At 38.3% G+C, this 19,423-nt stretch overlaps 1 protein-coding gene across 1 annotated transcript; it reads left to right on the plus strand.

Annotated features, from left to right (window-relative positions):
- The first annotated feature begins 533 nt into the window (after positions 1–533).
- Positions 534–17,779, plus strand: LOC140327545 (vomeronasal type-2 receptor 26-like). The gene is made up of 4 exons (XM_072406934.1): positions 534–658; positions 1,923–2,214; positions 14,535–14,658; positions 16,878–17,779. The coding sequence occupies exons 1-4, from the start codon at positions 534–536 to the stop codon at positions 17,777–17,779; spliced, it is 1,443 nt and encodes a 480-aa protein (XP_072263035.1).
- Positions 17,780–19,423: the final 1,644 nt, after the last annotated feature.

Genomic DNA, 19,423 nt, shown 5'->3' on the forward strand with positions numbered 1-19,423 from the left:
AAATACTGGCTATAATCCTATGTATAAATATACATAAAGGTAAGTACTAAATATAGTCAGGGAATGTCTAAAAGTTTCCCTGGAGCAAAGCATTTAATAGTATTTTTTGTAAAATATTTACAATAGATTATCTAGCAAAGACTTAAGTTCACTTATCCTTGTATTTACCTTGACCCTGTATTATGTTATACCTCTTCATTCTTGAGACTTCCCCTGTGTCATCATTACATGTCCACTGAATTTTCCAAGATCAATATATGTCCAATCTTGTTATAAATGCCTAAATTTATTAACCATCAAAACGAAACATTCTACGATTTTTTAGTGGACACCATCATATAATAATTTCTAAAATCAATTCTTGCATATGGATTATCACAGACATCTATAATGTCATAATCATCCTAAATGGACCTCTCCATTAACCTCCATAAACCCGTTCCAGTGAGTTGAACACATGATGAATTAGTTATACTGTACAATAGGAGCATAACTAAGCAGTATCTTAGACCAGAATTTCAAAATCAAGTTTCATGGATCCAAACTTTGGATCAGCGGCAAAAAGAAGAGTCCTAGCTGCTTGCAGGCAGCGAGTGGCGTCCCATGTGGAGAGGGCCAGTTTGTTTGACCAGCCCTCCACGTTGCAACAGCCAGCCAAGTAGCTAGGAGCCATCATAGTACAAGTGCACATGTTTTTGTACTTGTTTTTCTTGATAAAGCAGAATTAGTAGCTTTGAAACACATTGAATCTACCAAGCTCCAGACGCAATGGGCCTGATTTTTTAAAGCTCTCGAAGGCTGGAGAGGTTATACTTTCATCAGTAAAGCTGGGTGATCCAGCAAACCTGGAATGGATTTATTCAAGTCATTTGCTATTTGCTACCAAATGTATTGAATCCTGAACCAGATCCATTCGAAATTTGCTGGATCACCCAGCTTCACTGATGAAAGTGTATCATCTCCAGCATTGAAGACCTTTAAAAAATCTGGCCCACTAGGAGAACTATAACAGTTTTTTGAAAATTGTAATAAACCTAATAAACTATTCTGCAGCTTAGGGGGCAATATCCATCTATTGATTTATGTGCTTACATTCAATCAACATCAATGAACTTTGTGGTTTTAAAATAAATTTTTGTATTGTGCTTGGAATTTCAACTATTCTTGTATTGTATATATAGTTCTAAACAATGGACTCTCCTGTTTTAGCAATAAACTCTGGGCAAACATAAACAAAAAAAAAAAAACAAAGCATAAAACTTGCTCCGTACCTGCCCTCCTCCCCACATGCTTAGTTATTCCCAAACAATTTTACCTGACCTTTGTTATCATTTCTCCCAGGTTACTGTTGATAGTACATAAATTACAAACCTCAGTTGCTTTGTGTGGTGTCTGTGCATTGTTAGCACGGGAGGTACAACCTCACGGGTCTCAATATAATGATTCGTTGAACTACTTTGTAACATTAAGTTTAGCAAAAGTTTGTATGAGTAGATACCATGGTAGTAAAATATCAAACTTGACCATGGACAGGAGAATTCTCAGCACACAGTCCTGCCTCCCCTATATATATCACCACATGTCTGGTCATGCTGTATTGACAAACAGACCACCATAGGTAACACCAAAACATAAAACTGAGAATGGATGACTGACAAGACAGACTGCAAATGGCTGAAAATAGAGATCCTGGCCAACACGGGGGGTTATGCTGAATAATCCAGTCCATCAGACAAGAAATGTGGTGGCTTTAACATAACTGGTAACACTGCTAATGCTTGTTTTGTGAAAGTTACAGTGTGAAGGAAAATTTAATTACTTTTGGTAAAGGAGAAAACCACATAGGGAATTTAAGGTATGGAGCCCAGCTTTGCTGAAAAAAAATTGTCCATTTTATTAAACATTTTTGTTTTTTTCTACAGGATTAATATTGATGAATATAAAAGTATCTTGGCTTTAATTTCTGCTGTCCATGAGATTAATAAAGACCCAGAACTTCTGCCCAATATTACTCTGGGTTATCATATATTTGGTACTTGTGGAGATCCAAAGGGAACCTTGAAATATGCCCTGCAGGTATTGTCTGGAGAAATGATGGAAGCTCCTAATTATTCCTGCAGAGAATACAGAGAAGTGGCTGCTTTTATTGGTGACTCAAAGTTCCATACAACTCAAGTACTGGCCCAGTTAGTTAATCTTTATCCGTATACACTGGTAAGTAATCACTATATTGCATCGTATATCTCAATATTATCTGATGAGTGCACATGAGTGCACGATGTCTTCAAATGAGACAAATGGTATTGGAAAGAGGTTATTAGAAGGTTTGGAAGTTTTTACCAATATTTGCACATTTAGATAAATACACCCTGTTTAATAAAAATGCTAAGTCAGTTTTGATGTACGTGGAATGTCCACATAGCATTAAGGAAAATGTATTTTAAAGTTTGATTGATGTATTAAAAATAACTAGAAACATGCAAATTCAATAAGGTATAAAACCATTAAGAAATAAATACCAGTGATTATTGGGATCATTTGGAATAATGGGAGCTGTAAAGGTGATGAAGCAACCACAGGCACTGATGGAGTTGGCATAGGGGTGTATGTATATTTAGGCTGTGAGATAAGTTGTAGACATGTGTTTTCCTATTGTTAATAGTATCAATTGACTATCCCCATCATTTCATTTGGTCTGTTTGTATGAAAAAATGTGAGAATTATATTCAATGTGTTTTTTAGGTTAATATCTTCTGAATCTATAAAATTTTAGATGGTGCTATGGTCACTTTGAGTCCATTCATATTTCATGTGTTGGTGCATGTGTTCTGAAACTTGTTTCATAAAGCCTTTTATTATATTTCTGCATCTTGACCCATCAGTTACTAGTCTTGTGCGGCACAGTTTGCTAGAGTCTGTTGGGCATTTTGTTGGGTTAGCCTGTAGAAAATGTGAATGTGAATATGTTCACCATGCTGAAGGATGTGGTCCCTATTTTTAATATTACTGCATTACAAATCTTGGATGTTAATGTATGAAACTTAAGTTTCATAACCTAGTAAGTTTTTATATTTTCTCATTGTTCTAATCCCTCTGGAGGTGTCAACAAGATTTGGTACCTTTAATATCTTTATGATATGGGTTCTTCAAAAAATGTAATTGCCAGAGCCATTCTCTACTCAATTCTCTCTAATCTCTATTCAAAACAGAATACATTTTTGAGACCTAAAATAAAAAATATAATTAATACTTTTTGTAAATTGAACAGCCTGTAATAAAATGGATCCCTCATGCAGCCTCAGCAGTTGTTAAAAAAATGAATATATACTAAGTAGTTGCCCATATCATGATGTCCTCCGTTGCATGTGGGATGAAAGCAGTGATTAGTTTCCTGGGGACTAAACTAAACAGTATTATCCCATAGACCAGATGCCGTGCTGCCCAGGATTTCCAGTTTTTGGCTTCAGATCCAATTTGCAGGAAATATTGATAGCACATTTTTTTTGTTGCATACATTTTCAAATTTTAGGAAAGTTATTGATGGTGTGAAAGTGATTTATTATTTGGGAGTGTTAATCAAAATGGCTTTTTGGGTTTATTTAAAGGCAGTTTGTGCATTATATCTTCATTTTTACCTAATATAGGAGTTCCTTTAGCTTTCCCCTCACACCGGACGTAGGCTGGTGTTAAGGTGATTTCTGCTGATCCCAGATCAGTTTCCCTCTCTCTTGTGACTTTTGTTTTCAACACTCTGGGATCAATAAATAACACACACGCAGCTCAAGCATGCAGGTATATCACTTCTCAAAACTTTAATATCACATCGCAGTTTATATAGTCCAACAGCAGGGTGAAAGGCACTTAGTAGTTAGCCAATAACAAGAAACCTAATGAACAACTTTGCTGAGCAAAATGTTTCAAGATAGGAAGCCTCAAGATAAGGATGGAGCAAATATTAACCTACTGATAAGGAGGATATAACTAGTTTTGACACAACTCAATTATTTGCAAAATATAGCAAAAAACACAAAAACAACTTAACTTCAAGACTTAACTGCAAAATTACTAAGAAGTGGTAGGCTATTTTTTTTTTCCATCATGGAGTCAGCAACAAAAATATAAATATTGCATTTTTGATCTGTTTTTTCTTATTAGTAATTTAGTTTTTAGTGAATTTTTCCAATTCATTCAGTCATTATTTTACAGATCAATCATCGAGTTACAGACATCCTACTGAGCGATAGAAAATTGTATCCAACTTTGTACCGGATGTCGCAGGATGATTGGTTCCGTTATGATGCCATCATAAAATGTTTGCTACATTTTGGATGGAACTGGGTTGTAATGGTGATACCAGGTGATGACAGTGGTCATGTAGAGCTACAAGAACTGAGGAAGATGATGTCCCGGCATCAGATGTGCATTGAGCATGTTTTAAAATTTGGAAAAAAGGATTCTGCTAAGGCATTGGCATTTCTGAAGAAGTCAAAAGCTAATATTGCAATTATGTGTGGGCATTTTTCAATAGACTATGGTAATTTTCTTCAAAAGATGCATCATGAAAAAAAAAATATTACCCTAATCCTCCATGAATCATGGACTTCCTTAAAATACAACGATATATCATTTTTTCTGCCAATTATCAACTGTAGCCTAATATTTATAAGCCCCCCAAATAGTATCCCATATCTGCAGTCTTTTATCAATGGGGTCAGTCTGTACACCAATCCAGAAGACCCGATATTGGAGGACATATGGATTTCTATATTTCATTGTCGTTCACCAAACATTTTGAAAAATCTAATTTTTCAGAGCATTCATCGATTTTCTGGAAGGAACTGCTCAAAGCTACATCATATTTGGTCACACATTTCTGGCATGAATGAACATTTACAATCCTATGTGTTCACAGCAGTATTTGTTTTAGCCAATGCTTTGCAAAGTATGTCCATTATGGAAAGTAACCCTGAAAAACTTGGATTAGGAAGGATGGTAAGTTTTTTTGGTGTTATTATTACAACTAACTGTTTCATCCATGAGTCCTTTCATTAAAATGGTAATGTTTGGGTGTAGAGAGGATGTTTTATTCTCTGCTATGATGCGTCATGGTAAATTTGACACTTGTCAAAAACATTTTTATTAAGTGAAATAAAGGGGTGGTAACATAGGCTGCATTTTAAGAGGCGAATATATACACAATGGAATTAAGTGAAAACAAGTGTCTAAACCTCAAACAGTATCAGAGAACCAGCAGATCAAAATTGACAAACATGTCTGAGGAGAGTACACTGGGAACACTGGTTGTTAAACTGGAAATTGCTGGACACGCACATCCTCTTCTTCCTTCTTCTCTCTCTGGATGCAATCTTTGGTCATTGTGAATGGCCAGGTGGGGATAACATAACTCAAAAGGTCAAGTGTGCAAACGTTCATTCATTCCCAGCAAGTGCAAGGGAAGCTGGGATTGCTGGGTATTCCTTTGAAAGTTCCCCAGAGTGATCAGGCAGATAAGAATCCTTATTGCAGCAAAGGCATTGCCTTTTTCTTTCTGCAATAATGCCCTATCCGATCCAACATTTTTAAAAGTGCATCTTTAGTTCTGCTTTATTGTGACAACGTTGCTGCCTATTCCCTTGTCTTTGATGAAAAAGCCGCATTATGGAAAGTAATCAGAAACAGGATGGCTCTGCCTATGTAGATTACCACATGGCCCCTGAGAGGTAAGCCTAAGACCCAATCAATTTGCAGAAATGGGAATCATGTGATTTTTGGGCGAGACCCTATCTTAGAGCTTTAATTTGCCACATACAGCCTCTGTGAATTGAATCTCTGTCACCACAAATATATGTCTGTCCCCTACATCTCACATTCTCTCTTGTTTCTGTTCATGCATGCATAAATATTCTCTATATCATATTTGGTGTACACAGCACTCTCATGAAAGGACATATTCTACACCAGACTCGTACCAGAATCAAAAATTTCTCAACACTTAGGATTATGTTAGTATCTTGGATAGGCCCTATTACTTGGTCAGAGCACACCCCAGTCTTTATTGAACTTTAACTTGGCTCAATACTTTTGAGAAGATGTCATTGGAAGCTTAATGAATACCTTCTCAAGTACTCCCCTGTTTAAATGGCATTGCAAGTGGAACTTGAACGGTACATGAAGGAAAATGTTCATTCTGTATCTAAAATATTCCCTTTGGGTGGTCAGAGTTCTTAGGGACACTGCATCAACAAATCCATTCCCCTTAAAAAGATAAAATAGCTCAAAGGTATTAGCTAGCAAGGCAGTTAAAGAAACTGGAGCAGGCATTAATAGAAATAGTCAGTCTCTTCCCTTTGCAAAGTCTAAATAGTTTACATTGAATTAAAAAAAAAAATAGATCTTTATAGGGTGGAAAAGAGCAATACATTATGATGAGGGAAATAAAGTTGATGCTTTACTAGCCCAGATAGTCCAAGATAAAGCAGCTGCAGCTACCTGGGAGGCTGTACATGACACCCATGGCATGCTGAGAATGGGTGATGGGTGAATCATTTGTTACCAAAAACAGTTACACAGACATCTCTGCATTTGGTCCCTGCTCTGAAAACATCTGTAATACAGTAGCTTAACTGCTTTATCTCAGCTGAAGAAGCTCCAGCCATGAAATAAATCTCCCTGATTGCTTGACTTACCTATATTATAAAACCTAGCAAGCTATCCTAGTTCTTCACTTGTCCTCTCTTTTAAATAGTTTCCTGGAAGGGGCAGAGATCCCATCCACTACGCTCCAGTCTTACATCTCAGTCTATAACCTGGCAAAAATCCAAGTGATCCAGGTAGTTATAGACTAATAGCTCCACTCAATTCGAACCCGGATCTTGGATAACCATTTGGGCCCACACCTACCTTCTAAAATTTTTAAGCATGTGAGTTTTTAAGTAATTTTAAGACACTAGGAGCTCTATTGATTTATAGGACACCATTAATAAGAAGGAACAAGGGGCACTTATCCCTAGCTTGGATGCCAAAAAATGTCTTTGAAAATCTTTTCTGTCCTATCATGCTAAAAACCCTGCAGGGTATAAACACTGAGGGGCCCTTTATGACAAGGGTCAGGGCTCTATACTCCATTCCCTAGGCGGCAAAGAAATTCCCCTATGCAACAATACTGATAATATCGATTAAAAATGGCATTCGCCAGGATGTCCACTCTCTCCCCTTCTATTTGCAATATGCATTGACTCATTAGCCAAACACATTCATCAACTTTTAGATATTTCAGGAATTCAAATATTGAAAGGAACATACACCAGCACCCTGCAGGCGGACAATCTGTTTCTCACCCTTACAAATTCTCATAAAGCATGATCATGTTTGCTTAGGGTCTTAGATGAGTACGGCTCTTTGTTTGTTCCCCATCAGTAATCTTTCTAAGGTGTCTTCTAAGTACATAATTTAAAATCAACTTTCTGTATGATTACATTAACATAAAAATCACCATCTCACAAAAAAAAAAGAAACCCATGTATAAGGAATTGTAAACACATTTCAATGGAACATACTTTCCATGTCATCCTGTGTATATTCACCCATCTCTGTCCTTTCATAGGCACCACCATTTTCTTGCTTCTTCTCTTTCTTGTTTAGATACTCAGACAACTTCATTGCCCAGCAGGGATAACAAAACAGCCTGTTCTGGGGTCTATTTACTCCCAACAGGCGCAGGGAAAGATGTGATTTTGACAGCTAAGAAAGCAATCGGGCAGGTGAGTATGTTTTACTGCAGAGGGGATACCACCTGTTCCTTTCTGCAATAAGGCCCTGCGTGATTGCACGTTTTTATAGGACCAATATTGAAGGTACTAAAGGATCCCCTGGTACTCAAGAGAATTAATAATTAATTGATGAAAAATCAGCAACTTTTGGGTGAATGGTACTGAATTCACATATGATATTGTTTGTAAATATCCCTTTGTGAGACATCTTTATATCTTTCAGTGGAAGCTTCACAAGTATGTCCAAAACAGTTATTACATTCAGAAAACAGGAAACATGTTTCAATTTAATGAAAAAGGAGAAGTGCCATCTGTGCTTACTTTAGCAAGCTGGGTATTCTTGAACAACATAGAATTTAATAAAATTACATTTTACCCATTGGCCATTTTTAGTGACAGTTTTAATCTGGACAAGTTTGATTTGAGAAAAAATATCCACTGGATTGGAGGTTCGGTAAGAAATCATTTTATACATTACACTGCAAAAAAATATATATATATATATTGTACACATTTTACACATACACACTACACTACACCAAAACACAGGGACACACCGTGCACAACACAAAATAAACACGCACAACATAAATATATGCCATGCAAACACCATCCATGATTTATTAAAGCTTTCCAAGACTGGAGTAGATAGATTATCATAGAGGAATCTGAATCAATTTGCAGAAATGGGAATCATGTGATTTTTGGGTGAGACCTTAAGTCCTTGACTCTGTGGATTAGGGACTACAAGTCACAAAAGTTTGGTACTTCAATTATCCTGATAACAAATCTCTAGGCGTTGACTTCCTTCATGAACCAGCCACCCTCCTTTCTTGGGTCTAGAACATTTGCTATTCCTTTCTGGGTGCAGTGGATGTCTCTACCAGCTTTGGTTGGCTAAATGTCACAGCACGGTTTATTATTGGGTATCTTTTTTTTCCAACTGCTATGTGTGCCTTTTTTTTTTCTTTTCTTTGTTTATGTTGGTTTTGTTGGTTCTCATTACATTGTAGTTGCTTGTCTATAGGAGGATGTGTAAGAGGTAGCAGGAGGGATCTTGCTTACTTTTTTGACCAGATTCATCTTAGGTTTAATAGATCATCCATGTTTTCCCATGATAGTCTATCTTCCCCAGTCTTGCAGATCTTTAATAAATCAGGTGCATTGTGCGTTCCAGCTCCACCTGTTTAGTGTTGCTGTTTTAATTCATTTTTTACACGCAGATCACAAATTATGTTTTACAGCAACCAAATCAAGCTGGTATGAACTAAAATTCGTAAGTCTATGGTCACCAACTTTTACACTGCAAATCCCATGAAAAAGGGGGTGATCATGGAAAGAAGAATGTGGATATTCCCTAATACTAACTCAATGAATAGGCTGGTTTGAAAATGTGTTTTAAAAGCAATCCGTTGAATTTACACTGGGGTTTAGTTTAAGATTATTAAAATTCCAGCATACTGGTACTCTGTTAGCAGTAATTTCTGTTGCCTGGTCCCGGACTAGTACCCTTTATGGTGCTAGGCCCTGTCTGCAGTCCTGGGAGGGTAAGACACCTCACACTGGTGATGGATTCAAGCTCTCAAAGTTTATTGGCACAAGGGCAGGATTATATACACAAATCAAAGCATGTGGACCACGTGATACAATGTATTTAACGAATCAGAACAAACATAAACAAGACCCCTGTGGTCAATCAAGACATGAGATACAAGGTGTGTCAGGAAAATATGATTATTAACAACTAAAAATATTCATCTTGGGGGCATGGCTTGGCACACGAGAAGTATGGCTGCTTGATGATACAACTCTGCACAGACACGGGATTTCAGCACGGCTAACAGACCCACTCAGCACCAGAATGAGCTGGAGCACCAAGGGGACACCCACAGCATGACTCCCCCAGTCAGACTTGAGTTCCCAGTTGTGCCAGTTACCTGATATCTTCAAATCCGCTCGTTCGCATGCTGAAGAGCCTTCTTCTCCCAAGATGGTGCCCGGAGAGAGAGAGAAGGACTCCAATGACTCCTTTGCAAGCAATGCATGTAGGCAGTCCATGGGATCAGAAAAATCATTGACTGTATATGACTTAACTGCAGCTGCTGCTGATAATAAGCACACTTTCACAGCACACTTTCATGGCTGATTTAAAAACCAACATCAGCTCCCTTTCTCCCTTGTGCCTAAAAGAAGCTGTGAAGGCAGGGGGGATAAGAGACAAGGCTATATCCCACCTTGAATCGATTGCTGAATCCCACAACATGCATCTGATTATGATGAAAAGACAGGTGGAGAGCTTAGACAATAGGAGCAGAGGACATAATATCAGGATCAGGGGTCTCCCCAAGACTGTGCTTCCTGACTGATTGGAAGCAGAGGTGAGCCCCCTTGATTTCATCTTGGAGCATCGACATGACCCCCCAATTGACTTTGTACATGTACGTAGAGCATTACGCCAGAAGGGGCCAGCTAACTCGCCGCCACGTGACTTCATATGTTGCCTGCAACTTTTCCCGCTCAAGGAAGAAATCGACTTTAAGATATCACGTGCAGATTTAAAGCTTTTACAAGATGTGTCTCCTATTACCCTGAAGCATAGGCATGCACTGTGTTCTCTTTTGATATTGCGTAGGAAAAAAGCAATCAGTTTTCAGTTTGCACTGCAAGTGGCTTGGAAAGGCCGACAGTACTCCCTCCGCACACCAGATGACCTAGCCCCTTTTGGTTCTGCATTGCAACTCCTATTGATAGAGGTCCCAGAATGGTAAGCGGACTTTGTTCTCTTTCTTGCTTTGGATAACCTCTCAGAATTCTCCTCATCACTTCCTACCAGTCTATCACCTAATCAAAGCAGAGGCTCTAATGACCCTGAAAGGGATTTGGATGCGGCTTCCATATCCTGGTTTTTGAACACTTACCTGATGGCCTTGGATTGGCAGTATCTAATGTGCCATGCTATTTGCACTTAACTTTCAGAAGCAATTTACTATTCTCATACTTACCTAATAGCCGTAGATTAGTTGTACCGAATGGGCCATGCTTTTTGCGCTAAATTGAGAAATGTACCACATGATCCATGAAAGTTATTACTAATGCCAAATGCTAATTGTCTGGATGTATACCTTGTTCGCCCAACTTTTGTTGTTGGGAGGGTGGATACAGACATAGCAGACAATACGATTTCTGAATTATATGATATGTGCCCTCTTGTGGTTATGCATTTATACTTGAATTCACATGTAACCGGTACATTTCCTAGTTCCTCAGGGTTTTACAATTACCTGCAGGTGTTCACTTTGTTTTTACATATTTGGTCTTTACAGTCCCAATAGCAGCTAGGTGGTTACCTGTATAATAGGTCCCACATGAGCCTTTACTCTGTTTATATTATAAGAGATCCTGTGCTTAGTGCAGAGTTTACTTTCTTATATGTAACTATATTGAGTTCACTGGTATACACAGAGCCACTTTCCCGCTTCTGGGATTGTGAGAGTATTTACTCCCACACTCCAACATTCCCGGGAATCGTTTGGGACATCTCTACCCAATGATCCAGGTACATTTGTATTTTTCCCTACCCTTTGGGGCAACAGTTCAAGGAGAAACCCAACAAATAGAAGCTAGGAACCATGACCTACTCTAAGTAAAATCATCTCTCAGCAAGTGATACCATAATACTTTCTCACAATGTGAAGGGCCTCAACATCCCAGAAAAAAGATCTCTCCATTTGAGAGACCTTAAAAACCTAGGGCAGATATAGTACGCAGATACCTAAACTTACTGCCCCTGATTCATCAATAAAATCCGCGCTCGCTGGAAGCGTGAAAGTAAGCGCTGCCATCGATCGCGGTTTACCGCGGTCCGGACTCGAGTGTGCGCGTACACTCGCCTCACTGCCAGCCGGATTCCTGCCTTCACAATGACATATTTCTGTAAGTTACAGGTCTACAATTTAAAAAAAAATTTTATAAAAAACAGTGGATCACTTTTGGTACAGAAATCTAGACCTCAGTGTAACGCTTAGGTGGTTAATGCAAGCTCGCCAGTGTAAAGCTGTCGGATAAGCGCGGCTCCGGCCGCGAGCTTTTTCAGTTGCTGAATAGCGCGATGGCGTACGATTTCGGATCGCGAATACGAATGCGCGAGCGATAATCCGATTCTGCTTGATGAATCAGGGGCACTAACTCTTACTTCACACAGGCTTACCTTCCCACGGATCCTATGTCCAAAACAAAAGAGGTCACCACACTTGTGAGTAAGCATCTTGGCTTCATACTTTTGAAAATATTAGTTCACTCCAATGAAAGATTTATGTTTTCGTGCTGTAATTTACAAGGCAAAACTTTGACAATAGCAAATGTATACTTTTAAAACACCAGCCAGGCGTCATTCTTACAAACCTATTACTTATCTCATTGCTGAAGGAGTTTGCCAAAAAGCTCTATTATTTTAGAAGGAGACTTCAACATCACTCTAAATCCTTCACTAGACACTTCAAATGGCAAGTCCTCCATAGCCTATCGTAGTTTACAGAAAATAAAACTTTTACTCCAATTACCCGAGGCCAGACAGAAACAAATCATGGTGAGTAAGGCTAGGAGAATTTTATTTTATTAGAATATACTTGTATAGTATAAGTGGTAGTGGTACGCGTACACTAAACTCTAAAATTGCTAAACAATTGGAGAAACTATTCACAGAAAGTGAATTATGATTAACTCTCTCCCAAATGCAACCTGGGCAAACCCCAGGCTCAGATCAGTTCCCTACCCAGTACTACAAATCGTTCTTCAATTTGTTGGCCTCGCAGCTGCTAAATGCACTTAATAGGCTTAATTCTAAATCTCAACAATCCCAACCTCTAACACATGTACATATTACAGTCATTCCAAAGCCGGGCAGGAACCCTAAGTTCTCTTCTAATTACAGACCAATTTCCTTCCTTAATTTAGACATAAAACTGATGGCCAAGATGCTAGCAAACCGCATACTTTCTTCGTGGCAAATTTATTAGGACTGGGACAGGTAGGATTCATACCGGGCCATGAGGCCCGAGATAAAATTATCAAAGCTCTTAATCTTATCCATAAGGAAGTGAAGTTACATAGAGGGGGCCTGCTGTTGTCAACAGACATCAAAACGGCCTTTGACAGGGTAGTCTGGAACTATATATTTGAGACTCAAATTTCTAGATTTCCAATCCTACATGACAAATTGGTTTCAATGCCTGTACTTCAATCCCACAGCGAAAGTAAAAGTGAATGACATTCTCTCAGAAGTTCTGCATATTCGCAACAGCACCCGACAGGTGACATGCCCCTTATCCCCCCTATTGTTTATCCTCACACTTGAACCACTGATTAGGACTATAAAAAAGAAATCTAAGATTAACAGTCTTGAGATTTCAGTTTGAAATCTTCTGCCAGTTCTGCCAATCCTCTGTCCCCCCCCATCAGTTAAACAATGGCTTCTCAAGGTTCAAGAGATGTATCTAATGGAAGAAACTAGATCTATCACCCTATACAGAACAGATAATTTTACTGAAACCTGGGGTTCCTGGATAAATTTTTTTTACTCCGACGTGTACAAAACTGGTCAATAATTCCAACTAAGCCATCCCCCTTTTTATTTTACTGTTGTTGAGGTGAACATGGTCAGAAGTCATGGACTTTACTGAATGTTTCAATGCTATTTGCCCCTCTTGGTCGTTACCCACTATGTTGCCAATTTATGTTGATGTCTTTCCACAAGATTCATCTGTTTGTATGATTCAAGTTTCAATGCTATTTGCCCCTCTTGGTCGTTACCCACTATGTTGCCAATTTATGTTGATGTCTTTCCACAAGATTCATCTGTTTGTATGATTCAAAATGTTTGTATTAGTTGATTGTGCATGTTTTATAAATCTTTTTTGCACTAAAGTGTAACCCCCCTAGCCGTCTAATTCTGTCCAAATTACCATGCAAAAAGCAGTACAATTTTTTTGCATTGAAATGTATTTTACATTGTAAGCTATAATTTGTAGGCATAACTCCCCAAAATATGTCCAATAGTTAATAAATTTAATTATTTTAATAATAAACTTAAAAAAAAATCGATTAAAAAATAATATAATAGTGTGTATGGTGCATTTATTTTCATGTGCTTAAACCTCTATAGGATTGGGTAAGATCCAGGCCATTTTGTGATCTTGGTTTATACTTATGTTTTCCAGGTGTTTTTTTAGGTAAAAGTTGTCCCTCCATTTATATTCAGATCTGCTTTTTTCCATATATATATATATATATATGTGTGTGTGTATATACATACCCACTTATACATACCCACACTGGATAACCTTAATTTCAGATACTACATACACCTATCACCCAAATGTTAAAACTTCAAGTTATGTGAGTAATGCTAAATATCTTCCTAGACGTGTCAAAAAGCATAGGATAATTTCAGCAGTAGATATACTGCTTTTTGATGCTTTTGAAGGTTTTGTGCTAATAAAAAATAGTATGAGCATCTGAGTGACTATGCAAAGAACCCGACTGTAAATGTAGGTTCTGGGAAGGAGGTATTTGTCTGGTGATGAACTCCAATTATTTGCACTCTTAAAAAGTGCCTCATAGGGAGCTGTTTATAAAACTATACCAAATAAATAAATGCAGTAATATAGTGAAGTAAGAATGTAACATTTTTAGAAAAATATTCAGAATTTTGAAATTAATTTCTTTTAAAAATGTGTCCGCTGATTTATATTTCATTGTATGTGCAAGAAACCAGAATCCCGATGCAACGACAGATGTCCCCCTGGGTACAGAAAAGCTCCCGGTGATAGTTTTCATGTCTGCTGCTATAGCTGTGTTCCGTGTTCCGAGGGGGAGGTGTCTAACATCACAGGTAGGAATGAGAATGGGGGGGTTAAAAAAATAATGGATCCATATTTATTAGGTATTTGTTTTTTTCAAAATAAAACATTACTGAAACATGTAAACTGGAACTGCTTGATGTGAAAACGTATGGAATGTCATTCTCAACTTTTCTTTGAGTCTTTGACCTGGAATAAAAATATCTTCTCCAAACAGAAAGAGAATAAAAAATTAAATTGTTGTTTCTCTAATGACATCAGAGTGTATCCAAGGTATGAAAAGTTTAGACAAAAAGGTTACAAAAATGTTAGAATTAGGACAGAACCCATGGAATGAGGGAAGTAGAAGACTCCAAAAATGGCCAATTCACATATTATCGTTATAAGGTGGATCCTCAGCTAGCCACAAGGAGATCAGGCAGTATGGAACCCAAAGCCAAAGTTAAAAAAGTCAGGAAAGTAGATGAGCATGCAGATAGATCAGGCAGTATGAAACATGGACAGTCAGATAGTGGAATAGGAGGACTCTCACCTAAAGCTGCGTACACACCTGCAATTTTTCTCGTTGGAAAGGATCTTTCACGATCCTTTCCAACGAGAAAAGACTGCACGGGCAGATTTTCGCCCGATAATTGGCCGATACCGATTATCGGGCGAGAAAAATTTGCCGTGTGTACGCAGCTTTAGTCTAACAGCAGGGAAGATAAGTTCTTGGTTGATAAGGATGCCTTTGACAATAATGCAGATAAGTAGACCATTAATTAGCTCATTATAAGCACAAAAGACAGCCCGAAGGTTAAAAAAGTAAGAATATGAATGCCTCAGTCAAACAGCATGGACGATGAACCTTCAGCATCAAGTTGCACAAAATTTTGACCTACAGAAGAGTCAGACTCTTGAAAATGTTAATCTCCAGTAGGGACCAGAGCCAGCTCTAATAGCAGAGAACAGACACTCAGTAGTTACCAGCTGAGTAGCAGTTTGTAACTTCTCAAAGCCAGGATAGACATGAGAGAAGTTGAACACAACACATTCTTGATAAATTCAGGTTTGGAATCTTAATAAATAACTAATGGGTAAAGCAGAAGACACAAGTCTTGGCAGCAAGTTAAGTTTTGTCATGATTTTTTTTAAATCAATATAATGAGGAAGGGGGAACAAGATCATTACATTTTGTTTGCATAAACCGAGTAACAGACACCATAAACAGTGAAACAGGTCACAGGGGATATTATAAGGCTTTAAATTGCAGTACTTGTAAAAGGTGCATAAAAGGTAGGATGAGGAAGGAGAAGAGGACAACAATAGATGAGGGTGGGGGGTGAGAGTCCAGTAAGAGTGAGTATTGTGTTGATGAAAAATAGTCAATCCATCAATTTCATGTTAGCTTGAAAGCAGAGGGAGTGTCCTTGAAAATGCAAGTGAGCTTGTGGTTCACCATTATCCAGTTCAGTTTCGTCGATATCCTGGAAAGAAAGATATTTGTAGATTTTCAGGCTTTTGCCAAAATGGTTCTGGCTGCTAACAGCATATAGGTACACAACTTTTTAGGGTATTTCGATAAAGCCATGTCAACTTTGAGTATGAGGGCTCATTTCAAGCAGGGGGATAAAAAAGTTATTAGTATATTTAATATCAGCTGGAAGATTTTCTTCAAGTATTCCTGCGCTACTGGGCATGACCACCAGATGTGCTCCATGTTGCCTACTCGCCCGAATCCTGTAAAACAGAGGTTAGAGGAGCCTGGGAAGCACCAAGCAATCTTGGTAGGCATCCGGTGCCATTGTAGCATGACTTTATAGAGGTTGACTATCAAAAATCCGGCAACCTTGGGACCTGAGGAGTGCCGAATTTTAGAAAATCCTGGATTTTTTTTTTTATACTTACGTCACACAAAGAGCGGCCTTCCTCGTGCAGCACCACAGACATCTGGCACAGTTCCAGAGAGCAGGCAGCAGGGACGTCTCAGCGTGCATTTAGTTTAGCAAACAAGTGTTTCTGTAGAACAGCGCCAAAACATTAGTGGCCAAACAATGTAGTGCAGTCCCTGTATTGAATATGCGATCTGAACCGAGAAACTGAAGTAAACGGATTATTGATGGCCGGATTTTCGATTGTCAACCCATAGTTCATTTCTATTAGACTTGTACTGAGAGATATCTTGAATATGTTTAGTGCCACTTCAGCCCGGTCCTCAAGCTCCCATGATATATATTTATACCTTCCAAAAGTTTTTTTTTTTTAATTGCAGATAGTGAAAGCTGCTCTAAATGTTCTGATGATGAGTGGCCCAATGAAAAGAAAGATAAATGTGTTTCCAGAGAATATGAATTTCTGTCCTATGAAAATGATGTGATGGTTTTATTTTTTTCATTTTTAACATTTGTATTGTCAACCATTACAATATTTATTTTAAAAATCTTTGTTTATTACCGGCAAACTCCAATTGTGAGATCCAATAACCAGAATGTCAGCTTCATCTTCCTGACCTCCATTTTGCTGAGCTTCTTCAGTGTCTTCTTGTTCCTCGGTCGTCCTGTCGATATAACCTGCATGCTGAGACAAATATCATTTGGAATCTTCTTCTCCATCGCCATCTCTTCTGTTCTGGCCAAAACTATCACAGTCTGCATTGCCTTCAAAGCCTCCAAACCTGGCAGTTACTGGCAGAAATGGGTGGGAGAGAAGATTTCTAATTCTGTTGTCATAATCTGCTCCTCTATCCAGGTTCTGATCTGTATAATTTGGCTTTTGGTTTCTCCTCCCTACCAAGAGTATGACATGGACTCCTATCCTGGGAAGATCATCATTCAGTGTAATGAAGGCTCAGTTATCGGGTTCTACTCCGTGTTGGGTTATATGGGGTTTCTGGCAGCTGTGAGTTTTGTTCTGGCTTTCATGGTGAGGACATTACCGGACAGTTTTAATGAGGCCAAGTACATCACCTTCAGCATGCTGGTGTTCTGCAGTGTGTGGATTGCCATGATCCCGGCCTATCTGAGCACCAGAGGGAAATACATGGTGGCTGTGGAGGTATTCGCCATTTTAGCTTCCAGTGCTGTAATATTAGGCTGTATTTTTTTTCCAAAATGTTATATTATAATTTTTAAACCTGAACTTAACAGCAGGAAGAAATCAGGTTGCAGAAAATAAATTCTCCCTAAGGGGCTTAGAATTATCTATAAACGTATCACTAGTTGTGATTATTTGTGCATTAGGTCATCTTAGCTCTTCCTACGGCTAAATTCTATTTTTTTAAATTGCATTTTTGTGAAACAATTTATTTTGAAGCATACAAATATAAACATAGGAACAGAAAATAAAAAAAAATAAAACATACAAGAGTTATACAATCAAGTAATCATGTCAACAAAACCCTGACAGTTGTGGGAGAAAAGAGGGTGTCTAATGGAATTGGGGCATGGTTTGACCAGGTAGTGGGATGGATTTCAGAAAACACACTATTCTGTAACAAGTCGATGTCTGTGTGATGTGGAAAAGAGTAAAAGGAATAGGATGATGGATTCTCCAATTTTTTAGAGTTGGTGGTGTCTATTTAGTTGCCTGAAGGCTCGTGAGTGCTGCATCGCTTGCTGAAGGGGAGGATGTGAAGTTAGTTAGCCTGTGCATCAGGGAAAATGTCAGATTAAAGAGGGGAAGGGGTCGCCAGGATATGCTTGCAAGGGCCAGGAGTAGGGGATCCCTGGAAGCTTTGAGTCTAACAACATGCATGCCTCATACTGTCTACATTTGGGGAAGTCAGAAATGGAAAAAGATCTGGGGGTTTTGGTAGATCATAGACTTAATAACAGCATGTAATGCCAAGCTGCAATATCTAAAGCTAGTAAAGTACTTTCTTGTAATAAAAGAGGAATAGACTGCAGAGATGGAGACATAATCATTCCCCTGTGCAAAGCATTGGTCAGACCACATCTGGAATATGCAGTCCAGTTTTGGGCACAACATAAAGGACATTGTGGAATTGGAGAGACTGCAGAGAAGGGCAACTAAACTAATAAAAGTGTTGGATGGAGGAGCTCAGCTATGAGGAGAGATTAGCTGAACTGGATCTATTCTTACTTGAGAAGAGACGTATAAGGGGGATATTATCATCCTATATGAAAATATAAACGGTCCAAATAGAGAACTTTCTTTCTTATTATTCATTTTAAGATCATTATAAAGAACAAGAGGGCACTCTTTGCGTCTGGAGGAAAATAAGTTTAACCTCCCTAGCGATCTTGTTCTGTACAAATTTTCAAGCAAAAAGTGTTAATGCATGGAAATTTATTTCACAATGTAGGCTATAATTCTTAGGCAAAACTCCCCAAAATATGTCCAATAGTCAATAAAATTAATAATAAACTAAAAAAAAATCTGTTTAAAAAAAATAAAAAAAATATATAGTTAAACATGTAAAAAACTGTACAGTAGCATATTTAATATAAATATTATATAATTTTATATATTATATGAAGACTTCTTTGTATTGGACTCAATACAGCTATTTTGTATTGAATCCAATACAAAATTATTTGAATTTCCCGCCAATCCTCCTGCTGGCACCGACGTCCCCGGGAAACCCGACAAATCTCGCATCTGTGCAGTTCGTGGTTGGAGCTGGAGGAAGACAGACGTGTCCCCAGGACCTAAGGGGACCAGTAGGATGCCTCATTCCTGAATACAGAGGGTGGCTTATGAATCATCTTTATGGCTGACAGGTTTCTAAAAGTCAACCTTGATAAAACAGGACTTATCATCTTTCCTCTTCTCCACCTTCCAAAAAAAAGGAAAACC

This window comes from Pyxicephalus adspersus, chromosome 3 (genome assembly GCF_032062135.1).
Source record: "Pyxicephalus adspersus chromosome 3, UCB_Pads_2.0, whole genome shotgun sequence".
NCBI lineage: Eukaryota > Metazoa > Chordata > Amphibia > Anura > Pyxicephalidae > Pyxicephalus > Pyxicephalus adspersus.